Source organism: Beta vulgaris, chromosome 1, assembly GCF_026745355.1.
Source record: "Beta vulgaris subsp. vulgaris cultivar EL10 chromosome 1, EL10.2, whole genome shotgun sequence".
NCBI lineage: Eukaryota > Viridiplantae > Streptophyta > Magnoliopsida > Caryophyllales > Amaranthaceae > Beta > Beta vulgaris.
Window position 1 is genome coordinate 37,857,352 of NC_079202.1, and position 23,297 is coordinate 37,880,648.

The 23,297-nt window shown below is 36.7% G+C and overlaps 3 protein-coding genes across 3 annotated transcripts; 1 reads left to right on the forward strand and 2 right to left on the reverse strand.

The window, feature by feature from the left end:
• The first annotated feature begins 4,457 nt into the window (after window positions 1-4,457).
• Window positions 4,458-5,218, forward strand: LOC125491643 (vacuolar iron transporter homolog 4-like). The gene has a single exon (XM_048633718.2). It carries the CDS (start codon window positions 4,476-4,478, stop codon window positions 5,055-5,057), a length of 582 nt encoding a protein of 193 aa, XP_048489675.1. The 5' UTR covers window positions 4,458-4,475; the 3' UTR covers window positions 5,058-5,218.
• Window positions 5,219-10,542: 5,324 nt separating this feature from the next.
• Window positions 10,543-10,956, reverse strand: LOC125492792 (uncharacterized). Its single transcript, XM_048635514.1, has one exon. The coding sequence runs from the start codon at window positions 10,954-10,956 to the stop codon at window positions 10,543-10,545; it is 414 nt and encodes a 137-aa protein (XP_048491471.1).
• An 8,501-nt stretch (window positions 10,957-19,457) lies between these two features.
• On the reverse strand, window positions 19,458-20,518 carry LOC104895690 (vacuolar iron transporter homolog 3). The gene has a single exon (XM_010682264.4). It carries the CDS (start codon window positions 20,415-20,417, stop codon window positions 19,773-19,775), a length of 645 nt encoding a protein of 214 aa, XP_010680566.2. The 5' UTR covers window positions 20,418-20,518; the 3' UTR covers window positions 19,458-19,772.
• Window positions 20,519-23,297: the final 2,779 nt, after the last annotated feature.

The window sequence follows — 23,297 nt, forward strand, 5'->3', positions numbered from 1 at the left end:
ATCTGACGGTTGGAGGGACTCATTAGCCGCCCGCCAACCCGCAAGGTTCTAACGACATTCGAGTAGTAAGACTCACCAGAAGAACGGGAGGCCGTCCTATATACCTCCGGCATCTGGCCTACCAGTTTGGCCACCGAACCTGAAAAGGCTGACCCGTCCACAGCCGCATCCAAGTCGATGACCATGTTTGGCTGATCGGTGGTAGTAGGGCCGGAAGGACCGGTGTAGGTCACCATGGCCAGATCGTCAGCCTTGGGAAGCTCTTCCTTGGCCGGAATCTCGATCTCGACCTTGGGAATTGGCCGAGATGTTTTCTTCTTTTTGACTTTGAACCCCTTTGCCTTTTTAGGAGGAGGGGCCTCACTTGTATTGGCCGGTCTCTTCTTAGCGGCCGGTTTCTCCGCCAACGCTTTAAACGTTGGGGCATTTTTCTGAAAAAAGCAAAAGTTAAAATGATCAGAAGAAGCAGGAGACCGTCTGAGTGAAACTTCATGACGCTCTCCTGTCCAAAGAAGGAGCTCGTCCTAAAGTTATCCCAGAATGTTCTGCTCTTCGAAGAAGCAAGGCGTCCAGACTAAAGTTAGGACGATCTGCTCTTCGAGGGAGCAAGGCGTCCAGAATAAAGTTAGGACGATCTGCTCTTCGAGGAAGCAAGACGTCCAGAATAAAGTTAGGACGACCTGCTCCACGGAGAACGAGTTCGTCCAGAAGTCAACCAAGGACGTTCTACTCTTCGACGAAGGAAAACGTCCAGAAAAATCTAGGATGAATGAATATATACTTACCAGAGTATCCGTCCTCTTTTCAGCTCCAGTTTTGCTAAATTCTTTCCAAAGAGAGTCTGCGAACTTGGACGAACTCATGTCTCCTTTCCTTGACTTTATGAGTTTCGCTTTGGCTGAGTCTGCATAAGAAAAGAAAGCATGGTTAAGATTCTAAGCATAGGACGAAGGCATTTACTTAGAGATTATTGCAGGGTATACCTCTATCCTCGGCCCGCCGCAAACCGACCGCGACCAGGAAGTCGTCATTGTAAAACATGTCCTTGAAAGGGATCCAGTTGGACGGACCTTTGAAGGAGATGTCGTTGATGGAATACTCTGAAATCCTAATGTATTCCACCAACTCTTCAGCCGAGCTGTTCTCCAGCTCTAGAAAGGACGCTGATCGTCCAGCGTTGGTAGCAGCCCGGCTAGTATAGCGATAAAGTCTAAATATCGCTTCGTTAGGAGCTTGGACGAACAAGAACTCGGCTTTCCAAGCATGCATCTTGGACGTCTTGTCCCAAGATGTCATAAAGCCTTGACGGTTGCAGAAGCTAAACCAGGCCCCATCTATGGTCTTAGGAACCTTACAAACGTAATGAATTTGAGAAAAGGCGGCCATAGATGGATCGACGCCCTTAAATTCGCAGACGGCCAGGAAAGTCAAAATGTTTTGCCAAGAGTTTGGGGCAAGTTGGTTAAGGCCAATGTTGTAATAGTAAAGAAGGCGGCTGATGAAAGGGTGCAAAGGAAAGTGCAGTCCGGCATCTAAAGCCAGACGATAAACAACGAAATGGCCGGCAGGAGCACTAAGTATAGTGTCCTCCCGGCCAGGAAGAACAAACCGATACCCCTGCATGGGTATGGCTGAAGAAAGGTGGTCAAGGTGAGGTCCTATCCGTCCAGCCGCTTTCGGCCAAGATATACCTAGGGTCAGACAAGGGGCCTAGACGCCGCCTTATTTCAGAAGAAGTGGTAGACGGCTCTGAATCACTAGCCGGATTAGAAAAAGTTTCGGCCTCGTTCGACTCATTTGAGGCCGCCCTGGTATTGGACGGGTTGGGGTCTGGAGAGCCCCGCACTTCAGGTTCCTCCTGGACGAGTTTAGGAGATGGACTTGGGTTTGCAGGACGAGCACTCTGGACTTCTCGCTCTCCATCAGCGGGAATCCGTCCAGTCGATGCCTCCTTTTTCGAGCTGGAGGCCGACATGTTGACCCCTCGTCTGATACGAGCCGTTTGCTTGACACGCGCCATATTACCCTGCGCAGGTTAAGACTGGGTCGTCTGACTTTGCCGTCCATGACTAAAGATAAAAAAATGCATGTTCGGCCGAGATAGGTCCAACTCTAGAAGATGCCGAGGAAGACAGGCCCTCTGTTCTAGGGTTAGTACCAACCCCTGAGCGGCCGGGAGTGTTCGATGAAGAGGACGAGTCCATTTTCGTAAAATATGCTTGAAAACACAAAAGAAATGAATGAGGAAATACCTGTAGAATCGGACGAGTGTGAAAGATGAATGAAGCTTCGGACGAACGGAGTAGCCGAATGCAAGAGCTCGGACGTGAGTTGCTTCTCTCTCTAAAAGCACAGTAAAAATTGCAGAGTCTCTCTCTCTAGAAATTTTTCAGCGGTGTTAAAATGATCTCAGAAGCGATAAAGTCCTGTATTTATAGAGGGGTAAAAGTGACCCCCTCATCCGGTAAAAGTAACCGTTGCCATGAAAAGTTGACCTGTGGAGACCGGCAAAATGGCGCCTCTTTTTTAAAAAGAAAGGGGCAGTTCCAGGTCGGTTAAAAGAGGAAGATCAACCGTCTTGGCGCCTAAAAAGTAACTTCCTCTTTTAAGGGGCAAATGTTGTAGCCTAAAGATCAAGGGCTATCACGATGACACGTGGCCTCATCAGAGCCCTACATGTGACGCATGCTCAAGGAGGTAAAGTACACAGGGTCAGAAGGTTATATGGCTAAAAGTACATATCTCTGGAAAAGGTGTACGAAAGCCCCTCTTTTGGCCCAAAAATTGTACTTAGGCCCAGCTAAGGCAGTCTACCTCTCCGCAAAAAGGTGAGGTGTACCTGCCATGTGTCACCATTATACTGCTTAGCCAATCAGATGCTCCCAAATTAGGGTGACTTCAAGGTACAACAGTCATTTCAAACAGTATAAATAGTCCTTGAAATCAGGGGAAAGGTACATTTTCAGAGCACAGTACTGTTATTCTGCCATAAATTCTCTCTCTCTCTCTCTACTTTTTCTCTCTAAAAGTTCCTTCATATCCCTGATATATATCTGACTTAAGCATCGGACGGGGAAATACCACCCAAACCTCCAGGGTGGGTCCCTTTTTACAGGTTGCTGATCAGAGTTCAGAATCGGGATTCGAGCCCAATCATTATTGCACAAGTCTCCAAATTAAGAACCTGATGTTGGGAGTTGTTGTATTAAATTACTAGTTTTACACTACGTAACACTAAGTACATACTCTTTAACTTAGACTTCATGTCATCCCTCTAAATCTGTAACTCTGAAGATTAATACGTCCCATTCCTTGAAGGAACTCTAAAACACGAATGAGTTCTAGAGGAACTGAGCAGGTAGTTCCTGAGGAACTGAGCAGTAGGTAGTTCCTGAGGAACTGAGCAGCAGGTAGTTCTTGAGCAATTGTGAAACCAAATGCATCTGGAACGGAACAGCAGATAGTTCCTTAGGAACTGTGAATAGTTCCTTAAGGAACAGTAGACAGTTCCTTGAGGAACGGCAGACAGTTCCTTGAGGAACGGCAGACAGTTCCTTGAGGAATAGCAGACAGTTTCTTGAGGAACAACAGACAGTTGCTTGAGGAACAGTAGACTATTCCTTGAGGAACTGTCCCTTGAGGAACTGTCCCTTGTGGAACTGTCCATTGAGGAACTGTACCTTGAGGAAATGTCCCTTGAGGAACTGTCCCTTGAGGAACTGTCCCTTGAGGAACTGTTTGAACAAGAACTATAATCATGAATCATCACTTAGGAACTTCGTTCTTCTCTTGGAGTTCCAACACAGGAACTTCACTTATTATCTTTAGAAAGCACCATTATTAGTCACTGAACCTTGCACACATAAAACTTAGAAACCTTGTTAGTTATTACTTTATTTTGTCATCATCAAAACCATAGTGGCTCAACATGGACATAAAACGAATTTCACATTTCACATAATGATGTTTATTATTATATACTTCCTACGTTTAGAAATAGTTGCACCGTTTGCATAGTATTTACTATTCACATGTTACACTTTGATTGTCTTTGGTGATTTATATTGTAAAAAAAAATATGGTCATGTGTGATCTTGTTAGATGCGTCTCAATATATATTTTCTTAATATCAAATTTTAATAATTTCACTTATTAAGAATCAAATATATTATTGGTAAAAAACATATATTGGCAAGCGTGAAAACATGAAATGATAAAACGATTTCTAAACGAAGGAAGTATATCCGAATTTGATAGTTACTAAATTCAAGATAATAAATTGGTAAAGTATTGTTGACGAGTTTAGCACTTAACGATCCTAAATAACAATTGCAATTTGTCAATTTACAGGGTACGTAGTTAGGTGATGCCACTAATATCCTACCTCTTTATTATTCTATAAATAACTCTGCTTGCAAAGCTTGTGCTCACCACACTCTTCTTCGTGTATACTCACATCTTGTCATCACCAAATAATGGCGGAACAAAAACAAAATACTCCCACCGTTACCATATTCATCAACGATAATGAACATATAAGCCAACATGAAACAGAAGAAGAGAACTTGGATGACTCAAAAGTGTCTCAATGGCTGCACCCCGCGATTTTCTCTGCCAACGATGGGTTAGTTTCTACAGCATCGCTCATGCTGGGGATGGGCGCCGTAAGTCAAGACATCAACGCAATGATCATAACCGGGTTCATTGGCCTCGTGGCGGGGGCTTGTAGCATGGCTATGGGTGAGTTCATCACCGTCGAGTCCACCCTCGAAAACGACGTTGGTGAAAGGAGGGACCCTCTACGAGCTGCTGTAGCGGCGGCATCGGCTTTCTCGGTAGGAGCCATGGTGCCCTTGCTAGTGACATTGCTCATGGAGGATTATCATGTCACGCTTGGGGTAGTGGAAGGTCCCATAAGCGTCGTTCTTGCGGTGTTTGGGTGGGTAGGAGCATTTTTGGATGGCTCGCCGGGGTGTAGAGCTGTTTTGAGGGTTTTGTTATGGAGTTGGGTGGCTATGGTTGTCACCTTTGGTTTATTAATCAACAACGATTGGTAATTACATACTATAAGTCTGTGAGGCATTGGAACTTTTCGTATTATCATGAGGTTTTGTCTTTCTGATAAGTTTTCATTTTCTAAAACTTAAGTCAGTTTCCGAACTAATGAAGTTCAGAAATCACTGGAAGCTTAAGTTTCTCCTTTAAAAACTTTCGTGTCTAAAATACAACTGCTTTCATGTTACATAAAATTTGTGTACATTCAGCTATTTAATCAAGAACGATTGGTAATTACATACTATAAGTCTGTGAGGCATTGGAACTTTTCGTATTATCATAAGGTTTTGTCTTTCTGATAAGTTTTCATTTTCTAAAACTTAAGTCAGTTTCCGAACTAATGAAGTTCAGAAATCACTGGAAGCTTAAGTTTCTCCTTTTAAAAACTTTCGTGTCTAAAATACAACTGCTTTCATGTTACATAAAATTTGTGTATATTCAGCTATTTAATCAAGAGAGTAAAGGACTAAAGGTTGTTCATACGAGTAAGAATTTTAAATAATCTAATTAAAATTTGAAGCTTGTTAATTTGTTACAAGCGGTTCATTTATAAAGGTAAATAAAAGATTAAAGATATGCAATGCAAATATGCAATATGTAGTTTGGACTTTGGACCACCTTTAGTAGTGTCAAAACAGGTTCTCAAACAGGTTGTGGGTATACCCACGGCAAACCAAGTAAGACCCAGACAGGTCAAGATTCTGACAATCAGTGTCCCAAGTTGTGATTGGTCAGATTTTGTTCAACTGGGTCAAACACACTTGAATCATGTGATACTCGGGTACCGGACAGGTTTGAACGTTCCATTTACAAGTCAATCCATTCTCGGGTATGATCGTCAGTAGACATTTTTTATTTGCGCAAGTCATATTTAGGATGCGCGCTTGAGTTGAGACAAGTGTACTCGGGTTGAATTAGTAATGACCTTAGTTCGATCATTGTGAAACATCAGGTCCATTCGCTATTGAACTTCAATTCAACTTTTGGTAACTCCTGGTCAGGTCATCTTGATTTTGTTATGGATTTTGTAAACGAATCATATTAATAAAAAGTATTAATTAAGATCGACATATATATATATACATATGTGTGTGTGCGATAAATATATGGGTGATAACGAAAAACCAATAAAAACACTATATTGATTACCGTGATGTTTAGTGTATTCTCTTAGTCAAGTCTTATTTCGACTAATCATCTGCGTAAAATTAAACCACTCTAGTGAGTACAGGAGTATAGCGACTTTTCATATGTTTTAACATTATATATTATAACCAACGACAATAATAACGAGTAGAAGATCAATTCCAAACTTTATATAAATGATTTATTATTATAGTAACACAAATACGAAGAGGAATACTAACAATGACAATAACAACAAAATAGTAATAGTAATAGTAGCAAGAATGATGATAATAGCAATAATAATAACAGACATAAACGGTATATATGTATTATGTTGTGACTATATTATATACTATAAAGTATAAACAAACTATTTATGAATATGTTGAATCATTTTAATATAAGATTGGTATCAAAATAATTGCAAAACCAATCTAATACTGTATTGATTATAAATTAGTATAAGGACTCTTAATATGTTATAATACTATAACAACTGATAATCATACATTTATATGTTTAAAACGACGGTTCGTATGAGGCCTAAGTGATTATAACGAGGGTTCATATGTTGCACAATGTTAATAATAATAAATTATATCCCTAAATCATTATCCCCTATGAAAGCTAACTTATCATATTAAAAAGTAACATCAATAAGTTAATTGTTAACAAGTAACAACCATAAGTAAAATAGTCAACAAGTACTTACTAGTTACTAAATAGTAACTTGTTACCAACCATATAGATAGTTTAATACTAGTATAAGATTAACAACCATAATACTCCCATGTCTTTATAAGTTATAAGATTATTTAAGTCAATTGTTTATTTGCTATACTATAGTTTAATACTAATATAGTATTTATGGTATTCTCTTCACTTTGTATATATATGTGACTATAAAGAAACTATTTTATCAATAGGCTTAAATATATTAGTATGATAATAATATTGGAACCATTATAGCTGATACGTGATTGATTTTTAACGAGTATGAGGAGTATCAACTCTTAATATGCTCTAATAGTATAACTACCGATAATATAACGAGAATTATATATTAACTACGAATATACGATCAACTACTAGATTTATATAAAATATAAATAACTCGATTGTGGTACGCATTACGATTTGAAATAATAATAATAAAATAACATGATGATGATGATAATAATAATAATTATTATTATTATTATAATAATAATAATTATAATAATAATAATAATAATAATAATAATAATGATAATAATAATAATAGTAGTAGTAGTAATAATAATAATAATAATAATAATAATAATAATAAAAAAAAAATAATAATAATAATAACAACAATATATCATTAATTGGTTATTCAATAATTTTTTTGCCATAATCGATAAATATTATCATTTCTCAAATCTCATTGGCATAAAAACAAAGACATGGATCCTAAATTTTACCCTTTGATTCGTAAGAGTGAAAAAATCTTGTTGATCCAACGGGCTAAAATGTTCCAATCTCCCTTCATTTTCAGAAACCTAATCTCTCCTCTCTTTCTATCATAATCGTTAGATCTAACCCAACGGTTTGAAACAATCCTAAAGCACCCACTATAAAAACTAAACCCTAAAAGGAAACCCTAAACTTAACTCTCATTTGTGATCTCTCTTATCTTATCTCTGATTCTTCTCACAACGGCGCCTCTCTCTCTCATCTGATTTCCATTCACTCTTTTCTCTCTCTCACCAACGACGCCCCTCAAGTCTCATCTCATCTCTTCAATTGTTCATTGCTTCATATTCTCTCATTAGTGACACCTCTTAACTTCTTCATTCCTTCACTCTCTCACCGGAAACATAAATATATCTCGCCGAAAAGCATTTTCTGCTCTTGAGTTCTCACTGGTTTCGTCTCTTTCTCGTCGGAACACTTATATATCTCGCTGGAAAGCATTTTATGTTCTTGAGTTCTCACTGGTTTCGTTTCTTTCTCACCGAAAATTTAAAGATCTCGCGACAAATCTCGCCGGAAAACGTAAAGATCTTGCCAAAAAGCGTAAAGATCTTGTCGGATAGCATAAAAATCTCGCCGGAAAACATAAAATCTCGCCGGTGTTTCTCTCTCTCCTCGTTCGACTGTTTTTCTAAGGTTTGCTTCATTTCCTTTTTTTTATCTTTTTTATTTTATGTAAGATGTCTGATTCTTTTATTTTCTTTTTTTTTTTATATCTTTTTTATTTTAGGTGACATGTCTAATTTTTTCATTTGCTTTTCTTGATCTTTTTCGTTTTATGTAAGATGAACTTCTTTTGTTTGTTTTTTTTTTTTATTTCGAGTTCGGTTCATGTGAAATTGAGAAATATAGAATTTTGTTTTGTTTTATGTATATGCTGATTTTTTTTTTTTTTTGGTTTCAGTTTCGAATTCTTATACTATCATGTGAAGGTTAATCTAATTTTTGTTTTATGTATATGCTGATAAATCCAACAGGATCTATGATTGTACCTTTTATTAATTCATGATTATGCTTATTTTTGTTTTTGGGAGTATGAGTTTTCAAGATATTCTAAAATTCTGGTTTATTTTTGTTTCGGAAGTTCATATATATCTTTTATTTATTTATTTTTTGTTGTAATATGCTGATTTTGACTAAGTATCTTTCGTGTTTGTTGCCTAAAAATGTTGAAGCTTTAGTTACTTGTCAAAGTTGGCTTTCCAGTTATTACCTAATTGAGGATGAAGGAACTCTTGATGTTGGAGTTCTAGCTGAACCTAGTGATATTGACTTTGATTCTATTCCAAGATTCATTTGCTCTCTTTTTTGTTGATGCCCATGTTATGTTTCTTTGATTGTGGTGATTGTTGTGGTGTTTGTAGGATGGTGCTACTTTGCTGGTTTGATATTATCTTTGACAGAATTTTACCCGTATTATAGACTCTCGACTCCAAAATTATTATGTATTTGTTTCCCCTAGCTTTGTGAGGCGACACTTTTTCTAGGCATCTAATTAAGAATATGATACACATTTGAGTGCCAAAGACATTTTATATGAGCTTAGGAATTGTCACCTGCACAATGCTTTGTGGCTCATTTACATTATTACATTTTGTGATGTTGATGGAATCAAGTGCTCGACGATAATTCTTCTGATAACAGTTTCTTAAAACTTGTTATAAGATCTGAGAGCCCAAGAAATTTAAATATTTTTATTTGTCGTGGTCATGTGTTGTGTTTATGCTAAAATTTATCACTTATGATGAAATTGAAGTTTGTGGGACGTGTCAACCAGATGATGTTAAAGTCGATGCGACAAAAGAATGCAAAGGGGAGTCAAAGGGATGAACCCACAAAAATGGTGACGCGGAAAACCCCAATGAAGATGGGTAAAAAACCGCGGGTGGTTGGAGATCCACCAAACTAATATAGTTCACTATCTTTCTTCGTGACTGATTGTCGTTTACAAGAATGCTTAGTTCACTCTAGTGTCTTTCTCACAATGTTGCGTAAAAAACATGACAGTGACCTCCCTCTCTCTTTTATATGCCTTCTCTTTTCTTTGGCTTTTCCCCAACGAATACAAAAATAAATCTCCTCATTATTACATTGATTTTTGTGCTTAAATCACGGTGATCTCCTTCACTTATGCTCCAACGTCTTGACTCACGCTCCTCAACGGCTGAATTTATGGCTTGTTAAACTCTTCCCTTATTTAGCCGGACCGTTACTCATTTAATGCTTCAGCTTCAAATCTCACATCATTTGCTGCGTCTTCGGGTCTGAGTTTCTTCGTCACTATGCCATATGGCATCATGTCATCGAGTCATTGCGTCGTTGCGTCAATGTCAACCTGTAAAAAATTCAGCCATAACAGTTTGCCCCCAATTGTTGAATTGGGGTGACACAAAGCCCATGAGACAATTGTAAAAAATTTCTTAAATTAACAAAGAAACTCTGTCTAAATCATTAGGAAATCAAAAAATCATAAGATAAGTCTTTGCTCTTGTCAGTTTATAGAAAAAATTCCGAAGGGGACATAAGGAAGGAAAGGAGATCCGTTTGAGCGGTTTATCTTTGGTAGTTCAAGAGTCACCAACTGCAAAAAGGTAGTTTTTGTTTAAATTGCCGTTTTAATTATAACCATTGGTCCAATTGTCATGATTACTTCTAGTTGACATAAATAACTAAGGCGGTTTTTAAATAACTCAACCTTCACTTCCAATTTTTTTTGGCAATTCAAAATTTTTATTAACTACCAAAAAAAATATGGTAAGGAGAATACAACCAGGCAACCATTACACACCACCTCTGAACAAGCTCAGAAGATGGGAATCAGAATGAAATCTGCACACAGGCAGTGAGCTAAACAAGACTGAACTATCTAAGAAGATACATTCTATCTTGGTCTGAACAGGAACAAGCAACATTAAACAACACATCTTTGACCACCTGCTGAACAGGAACACAACTTCCAGTAAATATTTTATTATTCCTCTGTTTCCAAACAGCATAAAGGGTTTCAGTAATACATTTGATGTAGATTCTAGCACTTCTACTCCTACCATGAGCCTTTGTGATAGCAACTCTTTTCTGCCTAGCAAAGTCCCCAATAGTACTAGGTGTGTGACTCTTCTGGCAAACCTGAGCCCAAATATCAGCAGCATAAACACACTCAAAGAAGAGATGTTGAGAGGTTTCATCTGCATTTCCACATAAACTGCAAGTCTGATCACAAGGAATATTCCATTTACTCAAACGATCAGTAGTAGCTAACTTGTTTTGAAGAGCCATCCATAATAACTTATTTTTTTTTATTTTCATTATGTGATTTCGATTTTCTTGCTTAAATTCATATGACTATGAATTTATTTTGCGTGAACAACGGTGTGAATATTAGTGAACATTCCATGTTGAAACTTAGTGAAATTGTATGTTGAGGCGATCTTTAGTGATCAAATCAAGTATTGTCTTGCTTAGATGACTATAAAAGTTTTCTGGAACCTGAGTAGAGTTATATTACTTTCAGGTCCCGAAGTAGAATGGCTAACAACACTGAACTAGCTGATGCTATTCGCCTCTTGGCGGAGAAACTGAACCAGGACAAGGTCGAACGTCCAGAGACTGCTGGAGAAATGTTTGAAAGACTGTCCAAAGTGAAACCACCTTACTTTAAGGGACAAGCTGACCCTACTTTCCTAGAAAACTGGATTAGGGAATTTGAAAAGTTGTTTGAGGTAGTAAATTGCCCTGCTGATATGAGAGTAGGACAAGCTGTTTTATACCTAAAGGATGAGGCTGACTTGTGGTGGAGAGAAAATGGGGCTAGATTGAGTGCTGCTGAGGGATTCAATTGGGAAGCCTTTGTGATTGGCTGAGAGGAAAGTTTTACCCTGCCTTCATGAGAAAGCAGAAAGCCCAAGAGTTCATCAACCTTAGAATGGGTAGTATGACTATTTCTGAATACTATAGTAAGTTTATAACCCTGTCTAGGTTTGCACCTGAGGTGGTAGCTACTGAGGAGCTTAAGGCTCAGAGGTTCGAACAGGGGTTGACTGATGAAATCCAGCTGGGATTAGGGGGTGAGACCTTTACATCCTTAGATGTAGTGTATGGGAGAGCTTCTCATATTTATGGTTTGCAATCGAGAAGAGATAAGAAGGCTGGAATAGTTGGTGAGAAGAGAAAGGAGGTTAGTACTGGGAGAGAACCAAAGTAACTTTAAGAAAAACCGAAATGGAAATGGGAATTTCCAAGGAAGAACAACCAGGAACAACCGTAGTCAGGGTAGACCTGAAGGGTATACATTGTAAGTGTGCAACAAAAACCATCCTGGGAAGGACTGTAAGGGAGAACCAGTGATCTGTCTTATTGCCAGAAGAAGGGTCATAGAGAGTTTGAGTGCTACGCCAAGCACGGGAAAGATCTAAAGATTCAGGGAAACGGTAATCAGGCTAGACCAGGGTCTAATCAAATAGGGAACCAGGGTCCTAAGCCTGGAGGTCAGAATAACCAAGGGAACCATAGTAGGCCTGCTGCTAATGATAATCCTACCCAGAATAAACCTGCAGGAAAAGTGTTCGTGATGAGTCATAACGAGGCAGAGAGATCTGCGGATGTGGTAACTGGTAATTTCTCTATTAACTCAGTTTTCGTTAAAATGTTATTCGATTCGGGGGCTACTTATTCTTTTATTTCGCCTTCTGTTTTAAAGAGTCTGGGATTGGTGGAGTATGAGTCAATTGACTTGTCTGTTAGTATTCCTACTGGGGAAGTCGTTAAGTGTACTAAGTTAATTAAGAACTTACCTTTGAAGATAGGAGGGAGTGTCTTTCCATCCGATTTGATCGAGTTTAACTTAGGAGATTTAGATGTGATTCTTGGGATGAACTGGTTGAGTCATTACAAGGCCAGGATCGATTGTGAAGTCCAGAAAGTAGTGTTGAGAAACCCTTCGGGAAAATTTACCTCATATAGACGATTTGGGAAACCTAAAAACTTTGGGTGATCTCTGCTCTGCAAGTGCAGAAGTTGATGAGAAAGGGGTGTGAGCTGTTTTTCTGTAGCGTGCAAGATGTGAGTAAAGAAGTGAGTTAAACTTGAGGATGTTCCAATAGTGAATGAGTTTATGGACGTATTTCCAGTGAAATTTCAGGTATGCCGCCTGCAAGAGCTGTTGAGTTTACCATAGACTTAGTTCCTGGAACTGCACCTATATCTAAGGCACCTTATAGAATGGCACCTCCTGAGATGAGTGAGTTAAAGACACAATTGCAAGAACTTTTGGATAAGGGTTATATCAGACCTAGTGCATCGCCTTGGGGAGCTCCTGTTTTGTTCGTGAAGAAAAAGGATGGGAGTATGAGGTTATGTATCGACTATAGGGAGTTGAATAATGTTACCATTAAGAACAAGTACCCTTTGCCTAGAATAGATGACCTATTCGATCAATTAATGGAGCGAGTGTTCTCGAAGATTGACTTACGTTCAGGATATCACAATTGAGGGTAGCTGATAAGGATGTACCTAAGACTGCCTTTAGAACGCGTTATGGTCACTACGAGTTCACTGTAATGCCATTTGGGTTAACAATGCTCCTGCTATATTTATGGACTTGATGAATAGAATCTTTCATGAGTTTTTAGATAAGTTCGTAGTGGTTTTCATTGATGACATTTTGATATATTCGAGGAATGAAACCGAGCATGATGAACATTTGAGGACTATCTTGGAAACCTTGAGGAAGAACCAACTATATGCCAAGTTCTCTAAGTGTGAGTTTCGTTTGGAGAAAGTAGCATTCTTGGGTCATTTTGTGTCTAAGGAAGGAGTCTCTGTAGATCCTGCTAAGATTCAAGCTGTGAGTGAGTGGCCAACTCCAAAGAGTGTGACTGACATTAGAAGTTTCTTGGGTTTAGCTGGCTATTATAGGAGATTTGTGAGGATTTCTCGAAGATAGCAAGACCTATGACAATTTAATGAAAAAGGAGTCCAAGTTTGAGTGGAATGAGAAGTGTGAGGAAGCTTTCAGATCTTGAAGGATCGTTTAACCACTGCACCTGTCTTAACCCTACCTGATGGGAATGAGGGATTTGAGGTCTATAGTGATGCTTCGAAAGAATGGTTTGGGTTGTGTGTTCAACAGAATGGTAAGGTAATAGCTTATGCGTCGCGTCAATTGAAACCTTATGAGGCTAATTACCCTACCCATGATCTAGAGTTAGCTGCCATAGTGTTTGCATTGAAGATTTGGAGACATTATCTTTATGGGCAACTTGCAAGATATTACAGACCATAAGAGCTTGAAGTACATATTTACCCAAAAAGACTTGAATATGAGGCAAAAGAATGGCTAGAGTTGATTAAGGATTATGATCTAGACATCCAGTATCATGAGGGGAAAGCAAATGTGGTTGCTGACGCCTTGAGTGGAAATCGAGTCATAGCTTGAGTGCTTTGATAGTCCCTGAGGAGTTGTGTAGAGATATGCAAAGGTTGAACCTAGAAATTTTAAATCCTGGGGAAAGTGAGGCTAGACTCAGTAATCTTTCTTTGGGAGTGTCAGTTTTCGATGAGATCATTGAGGGTCAAGCTGGGGATGAGCATCTAGATAAGATTAAAGAGAAAATGAAGCAAGGTAAGGAAGTAGACTTCAAGATTCATGATGATGGGAGTCTAAGGTTTAAAGGGAGATGGTGTGTACCACAGAAGTGCAACGACCTAAAACGACGTCTTATGGATGAGGGGCATAACACTCCATATTCCGTGCACCCTGGGGGTGACAAGACTGTATGTCTTAAGGTGATTTATTGGTGGCCGAACATGAAGCGAGAGGTAGCTGAGTATGTGTCTAAGTGTCTAACCTGTCAGAAAGTGAAGATAGACCATAAGAGACCCATGGGGAAAGTCCAACCACTAGAGGTTCCTGGATGGAAGTGGGATTCGATTTCTATGGACTTTGTGACTGCCTTACCCAAGTCGAGGAGTGGAAATGATACCATTTGGGTTATAGTGGATAGACTGACCAAGTCCGCTGTTTTCATACCTATTAAGGAGACATGGAAGAAGAAGCAACTCGCTACAACCTATATCAAGCATGTAGTGAGATTGCACGGAGTTCCAAAGGACATTATTTCAGACCGTGACTCTAGATTTCTATCAAAGTTTTGGAAAAAGGTCCAATCAAACCTTGGGACAACATTAAAGATGAGTACCGCCTTTCACCCTGCGACCGATGGTCAGACTGAGAGGACTAACCAAACTATGGAAGTAATGTTGCGAGCTTGTGCTATAGATTTTCAAGGAGTTGGGAGGACCAATTAGATTTATTGAGTTCTCTTACAATAATAGTTACCATGCGAGTATAAGATGGCACCTTTTGAGGCGTTATATGGACGGAAGTGTAGAAGTCCCATTTGCTGGAATGACTATAGTGAGAATGTAGTTTTGGGGACGAATTCATTGAGGAGACCGTCAAGAACGTTAGATTGATTCAGGCTCGAATTCAAGCTGCGCAAGATAGGCAGAAGAGTTATGCAGACTTAAAACGGCGCGAAGATGAGTTCGCTGTAGGTGATAAAGTATTCCTGAAAGTATCACCACCAAAGGCGTTATGAGATTTGGGAAAAAGGGCAAGCTGAGTGCTAAATATGTAGGCCCATATGAGATTTTGGAGCGCATTGGGAAAGTAGCTTATAGATTGGCATTGCCAATGGGTTTGAAAGATGCATGATGTGTTTCATATATCCCAATTGAAGCGCTATATCCCTGATGAGCGCCATGTGTTAGAGCCTGAAGAGTCAGATAGATAGTAGCCTCACTTATGAGGAAAGACCTGTCAAGATTCTCGACAGGAAAGTGCGTAGTACGCGTAACAAGGATGTTCATATTGTCAAAGTTCTTTGGTCTAACCACGAGTCAGAAGAGGCAACGTGGGAAGCCGAAGAGGATATGAAGAAAAAGTATCCAGACCTATTCCTTGAGGTGAGTTACGAGGGCGTAACTCGTTTTCTTTAAGGGGGTAGAATGCGATAAATTTCGCGCTTTTTGTCTATTTTTATGAGATTTTCATGTATATGTATGCCTATGTTGGGCAATTTGCACATGTTAGTGCAAAAGAAGTAGAGTCTCCGCATAAGAAAAGTGTTCATAAGTACACAAGTGTTTTAAAAATGGGAAAGTGCACGAGAGCACTACCTTCTTCAAAGATTTTGAAATGATGAGTTCAAACTTTCGAAAGCAGAGGGTTTTGTGTTAAGTTTCGGGACGAAACTTCTTTTAAGGGGGGTAGACTGTAATCCCCCACATTTTTAAAGGATTTTCATAAATATATTAAGTATTTATGTATTATATTTAAATCCAAATGAGTTTGGAAAATGATTTGACTTTTAAAAAGGGTTGACTATTTTAAAAGTCAACTAAAAATATTTTTCTTAGCTTAATAAAATTTGTAATATTTTAATTAAGCGTGTTTTAAATAAGAGTTTAATTATTAAAAGCAATTTGAAAAGAAACTTAATGGAATCGAAAGCCCAAAAGTAATAAAAAGGGAAAGGATATTTGATGACTAAAGTCCTAATAAGCCCATCTTGTTAGTCATCAAAGTTTTAATTATTGAAATTCCTTTTCCTAAGCCCAATAGGATTAGCCTATTTAAATATCCTAAAAACCCAAATATTTTGCCCTACACTCTATTTTCTCTCTCTTCCTTGCACGTGATTCGAATTTCTCTCTCCACTCGACATTTTCTCTCTCTCTCCTTCTTTGTGCGTGAGTTCTATTTTCTCTCAAAAATCGTTTCTTCTTCGCTAAGTAACGTTTCTTGTTGAACAAGAAACGTCACAAATATTTCTTGAAGCCGAAAACCTGCTGCCGCCGGTCCTTGCTGCTGTCCTCAGTCCGGCGCGCTCTTCCTCCTTTTGTTTGGTTGTTTTCTTTACTTCTCCTTTAAGATTCCATTAAAGTCTAATTTTTATTGTTATTTTATTTCTATTTACATGATTATATTTGATTATTATTTATTATGAAAAATTATTTCGGTTTCATATGATAAAAGAAAAATTTCAGATTTATTATTTTTAGTTTTAATCATGAAAGATGTGATTTTTAGGGTTTTAAATCACTAGAAATCGTATATTTAAAGTATGAATATGAATTTTGATTGGAATACGATTTTTATATGCATTTAAAATATTTTCAGAAGGTTTAGAAAATTTTATAATGCTGGAAATTCAGAAAGTTATATTTTAAGGTTTTTAATGGTTTTTTAATCACTAGAATAGTTGTATCTATACTAGGGATTAAAAATAAACGAGAGTTTAAATTATAAAAACGATTTTTAAAGACGTTTAAAAGGGTTTGGGACGTTTTTAAAGTTGCTGTATTTTTTTTAGTTCAAGTATTTACTTGATTATTTTATTTTGTTCTAGGCGGAGAATTTCATGTAGGGGACTTTTAGAGCATAAAAGTGGCCTACCGTTGCGTTTATACAAGGTACGTACATAGTCTACGTGCTATATGGTTTAGAAACATGCCTTAGGGATGTTTTATTTATTAGTATCATGTATAGGACCTTGTTGTCATGTATATGATTTACTATAATTGCTTTACATGTTACTTTGCCTGTGTGCTCATGTAAATGAGAATATGTATGAGTATGACTTGTTTGTATGGAAGTTTGATGCAAACAATAATTTCAGTTTTGGTATTAATTCGTAAGTGGATTAATTTAAGTAAGTTGAAATCATGTGTTACATAGATTTCTTGGAGATTATCATTTATCTTATAAGAACCGTGGATCTTATTTGGTAAGTATGGATTATACCTATTAAAGGTACGGATTTTGTTGGCTAGGTTCAACAAAGGATAAAAAGAAAAATAAAAGGAGTCTTGATTGATAAGTTTGATCACTTGTTAATTCAAAGATAAAAAGAATGTTGTTATGATTATGTGATTATTGAATTATGTGTTATTTGGTTGTGTGGTGTCAACACAAGTAATAAATATATTAACGTAAAGTGAAACGAGAATAAGTTATAGACTTTAGACTGGTGCACGTCTAGAGTTGGACACTAAGGGTTGGGGTACATAGTCCGCCGTGATATGTATCTTCGAGGGTTGGATTATCACCATTCCTCTTTAGTTCAAAGGTTCCTCGATATCGTAGGTCATTCTGGTTTACGGAGTCATGACCGTATTTCCTATTTTTGGTTGGTCAACTCGTCCAATAACTATTCCATTAAAGTAATAAAAAGTGGGTCAAGTGTAGTTCAGTAAAAGTTGTCTGTAGAGTGTTATTTACTTATGTTATTATTTATTCCTACAAGTTATGTTTGTAGTATCATGCTTAGGATTATTTGTGTCTGATATGTAGTACTCAGCTTTGCTGATTACGTGCTTGTCTGTGTTTGTGATCATGGCTTTGCCTATTGATCCTGTGGTGATCCTTCGGGGGAGCAGAGTCAAGAAAGCATTGACATTACAGGTTCGAAGATGCATACCATTGGGAAATCTGGAATGGAGAGGCTTTTGTGACATTAGTCGTATTTAAGTTGTTTCTAGGAATTTATATTTCAAACATTAGCTTTAAGTTGGTGTGTTTCAGTTCAAACATTGTTTGATTTTCATTTCATAAGTTTAATAAAGTTGAGTTTGTTTTATTAAGTTTTCCGCTGCAAAATTCTGAGTAAGCCGAAACGTTATCACACGGGCGATAATGCCTGGGTAATTCTCTAGATTTGTTATAAAAGTGTTTTCTAGAAAGAGAGAATTATCGGGGTGTTACATATATATTAGAGGTTTTCTAATTAGAGGATGACATCTACTACTCACTTTTCAATATCACGTTATTTTTCCTCTCTAGTTTTCTCCCTAGTTTATGCCCTAGTTTATTTTCTATTGCTAATTTGGAGATTCATCATTCAAGCTTTCATATACATCTTCAATTCAATCAAGTTTTGTTCTCTCATCTTCTCTTTATTATTATTTTAATTATGTTTTCCATTATGTTTATTGCTTTTATTGTCATGATTAGTGAGTAATCTTTTTTATCTAGGATTGAGTTGAGCCCAAGTATGGATTGATCATGTAAATTCTTCTCTGATGCCCATGTTATTGAATTATATATTTAGGGTTTGAAAAGATTGTTGTTATTGTCAATTGTGCACCTGATTTAGCTCTAGTTTTATATTATCAACGAAAGTTGTTGGAGTTGAAATTAGTAAGATTTGTTCGATGCTAAATTATTATTTTATTTATTCGGTTTCACCAAATAAAGTTGGGTCTTCATTTAGATAATCATATTATTGATATAAATTCTCCCATGAAAATAGGTGAGAACTAGAATTGGGAATTATTTGACATTGGTTGTTAAAGATTCTAATTATGTGTGTACGCCATTAAAATAGAAAACATGCATGTCTGTTAGGCCTTTTTTGCTATCATGAAAGTGAGTTCTAGGTATTGAGGAATGACCGGGTATTTAGTTTCCATTCGCATCTGTGCTTTATTACTGAGTCATAAGGGAATGTCAATCTCGCCTAAGCTTTAATCGAATAACTGGTATGTGGGGTATTATTTTGATCAATTTATATTAGCGGTGATACTTAATTCTAGTGTTTTAATTATCATATTCATATAGTTTGCTATATATCGTCATTAGTTTAGCCTTTAGTTTACAGGCTATTCTTCATAAATTGTGTGACTATTTCCTATTCTAAAATCAAGTAGTATTTAATCTTGCACCTTCTTGAGTTCGACCATATGTGCTACATTTCCTTACACCTACAATATTAAAATAAAATCCTAAAAAACATTAAATCTTAAATTCTTCGTTCTAGTTCTTGTATATTACAATCTCACAGTAAATTGCTGATTTTATTAACTCAAAGGTAATTTAAAGAACGAAGTTTGATGTGCTATAGCACCTTCTCACCCCAGTGGAGATTGTTTGTCTGTCAAATACTAGTAATTATTTCACCACTTCTATATTTTTTATTGCTTATTATCATTACTATAATCCACCAATTAATTATACAAATAGAAATGGTGCATATATTCTTGGATAGAAGACATGGAGTCCAATTAGTCAATCACCCAATACTTGCTCAATATCAAAACCTATCTGACCCAACCAACTTGGTTGCCCCAAAGGTGATAGCCATAGCAAGCCAACCACCCACCAAAACCCTCAAAGAAGCTTTTAGACCCGGTGCTTTCCCTAAAACTGCCCCTAACCACCCAAACACCAACAGCGCCAACGTTACAGCTGCCGCTACCACTGCAAGCCTCACCTTGTAATCCTTTATAAACGACGCCGCCAACAGTGGGACCAAAGCACCCACCGAGAAGGCAAATGCTGAGGCTAATGCTGCCTGCAATGGGTTAGGCAACTCTTCCTCCTCTTCACAACCTTCCTGTATTTCTCCATTCTTCAATTTATCTCTTTTCAACTGAGCCACCTCGATGTCCACCTGCGAGTACACGGATACGTACTCGCCGATGGCCATGCTGCAAGCCCCACCCACCAGGCCCGCAAACCCGGTGAGGATCATGGCTTTAACGTCTTGCTTCACTGCACCAACTCCCATCATAAGTGATGCTGTTGAAACGAGTCCGTCGTTGGCTCCAAGGACGGCTGCCCTAAGCCACTGTGAACGTTTTGTGTAGTTGAAGTCGTTGTTTTTATCATTAACTTGGTCTTGGTTTTCTTCATCTAATGTATTAGAAGTAAAGGGTTTTTGTTTATTAGTTTTCATGTTTTATGAGGTGAACAGAAGAAAATAATAAAAAGGATCGAGTTTATTAGTAATAGAGAAGATGAAGTGAGTTTATTAAATGAGTATGGTGAACACACGCCTTCTAATTATGGGGATTTATAAGACGTGGAAGAGACATTAGTGGGGTTTACCACTACACAATAACTCGTTATCTTGTCCCAAAAGCAAAAAAGAAGGATAACAAGTGTAGATTAAAACAATAGTTGCTTTATTTTTGTGGTCAAAATTACTATTTCAAAATTTAAGGAGAGTGGATTTGTTGCTTTGGCTTTTTATTTTGAGTAGTGAAGGCTATCTTTATGGTGACAAATATATATGGATCTTGCTATTACTGGATTAGTAGTTTTCAGTGGCTTGTAGTCTTATAGAGTAGTAGTTTTACAGTCTTTACCTATCACTTAAAAAGATAGCATGCATGCATTGGTTTTCTTTTTAACTTTGAAAAATAGAACTATTCGATCTTTACAAAAACAGAAGTTATGTCGGAAACAAATTAGAAAATATCATTTGAAATTATTGTAATTTGTATATGCATGGTGGAATCAATTATAAAAGAAAGGGAAATTCCTAACGATATGATTTTATTCTTGAGAAATTTTAAATGGTAGATTTAACTTTTTTTCTTTTTATTGTTAGGCCTCAATTTTCCTAACTTACCCAATTGTAGCATTATAGGCTTAAATGTTAATTCCATATTTAGTTTTGATACTTCTATTAAATTTTGTCTAAGCCGTACTAACCATGCATGATTTATTTAGGTCAAGACTTTTAACTTAATAACAAAAAAAATTCACTTTATTAGAAAAGCATATGAAGAGTATTTATACTACTAACAATATACAATATACGAAGATATGTCAGGATTGATCAATATTAACATTGACCTACTCTTTGACCTAAATAAATCATGGTTGGTAAGGTTTAAGCAAAACATAATATAAGTATCAAAATTAAAAAAGAAATTAATGTTTAAGCCCCATCAATGCTACATTTGGGTAAATAGGAAAATTGAGTCATGGCAATTAGAAGAAAAAAAAGTTGAATCTATCATTAGAATTTTCAAGAATAAGAGCGTATCAGTGGAAATTTTCCTAAGAAAAAGAGGCATCTCTTAGGTGTTACATGTTACATCATAGCTTATTATGTACCAAAATTTCACATGTGCAAACCAATATAATTGTTTCATGTTATTTGTAAACTCTTTCACCATTCATGTCATTGTTGGTGTGTTTAATATCATTTTGAAACTTTGTCATGTCATTTTTAAATTTGCTTCATGTCATTCATAGAACTCCTAGTTGTATTAGGAGTATAAGTTGTAATCCTAATTCTAGTTGGATTAGTAATCCAAATCCTAGTTGGATTAGGATTCCTAATTGAATTAGAATTAGAACTATAGTTTAGTTAGAATTCTAGTAATAGTAGCAGTCTTTTGCTTACAGGGTCTTACTATCCTAATTGGGATGGTTTTACTTGTTTTAAGCTAGTTAGGAGTTTCAGTTAATTAGTTTATCTTTTAGTTTATTAGTTATCTTCTATGCTTTCTAGTCCTAGTATAATTAGGTCTTTGTAACGCCTATTTAAAGGCTATTTTCGACCATTAACAATACAATTAATGAGAGTGAACTATTTAAGTTTTGTTAAAACTTAAGTGTGCAAACACAAAAAAAAAAAACCATTGATTGCTGGTGGCTTAGCCTTTACGCATTCAAACCCTTAGTGTGTTTTTCATGGTGGCGTTGCCTGTATCGTGATTCACCTAATCACTATCTAGTTTTATCTTGTTTAGTTGGTGGCTTTGCCTTTATGCTAATCAAACAATTCGAACCTTTTATGTTATTCTTGGTGATTAAATTATGTATAGAATTCACATAAAAGCCTATCCAACCCTTATTGTGATATTCGTGGGGATTAAATTCTTTATTGGAAATCTACTCAATACTATCCTTTATTTATGTTAATTTCCGCACCCTAATTTAGTCTTTTAGTAGATGAAATATATCAGTAAGGTGTATCAATTAAAGAAAACGGAAGGAGTATCGTTTGGGAACTTACTTATGTCATTTTTAAGTTTCATATCATGGTTGGCTGGTTGCTAATTTTTATATCATATAGAGTTTTGATCCATGTCATTTATGACACTCTTTCATGTAATTGTTGATTAGTTTTATATTATTTTGATGTTGTTCATGTCATTTTAAAATATGTTTCATGTCATCGTTGGTATATTTTATATCATTATGAGTTCTACTTAACGTCATTTCGAAATTGCTTAATTTCAACTCATTTTATGTATGTTTCATGTCTTTATTGATATGTTTCTTATCATTTATAAGAGAAATAATATCATTATTAACCACTTTTATATCAATTTTCAACAAATTTGTATCATTTATTTAATTTCCTTCCCAATCCTAACACCCACAAAATCAACTAGAGAATGTAAAAGGACTGGTCTAAATCATCAATTCCACAATAATATTAATAAAACTTTTCACATTTCACACCACATTCTTATTAAAAAAAACATATCCAAGTTAAATTAAATCAACTACACACCAACATAACCCCGACCTCACCATAATTCTCAATCACTCGACCCATATCATATAGAGATACTAGTCTTACATGCACGTAATGCGTGCGATAACGTGTGATAACAAATGAAGTAGAAAATAAAATTAATTGGGTAGAAAAACTATCTTTATATTTTATTTTCTCAAAAAACTGATGTTCAATTTAAATGTCCTACGATAGAGTTGAATGGGGTTTTCTTAGAAAGATGCTTCTCACCATGGGATTTGATGGTAGATGGGTGAATCTAGTATTGTGTTGTGTTTCGTCAGTTTCTTATTCCTT

Coding starts and splice junctions, on each gene's coding strand:
- LOC125491643 (XM_048633718.2), top strand. CDS start 4,476: ATGGCGGAACAAAAACAAAATACTCCCACCGTTACCATATTCATCAAC.
- LOC125492792 (XM_048635514.1), bottom strand. CDS start 10,956: ATGGCTCTTCAAAACAAGTTAGCTACTACTGATCGTTTGAGTAAATGG.
- LOC104895690 (XM_010682264.4), bottom strand. CDS start 20,417: ATGAAAACTAATAAACAAAAACCCTTTACTTCTAATACATTAGATGAA.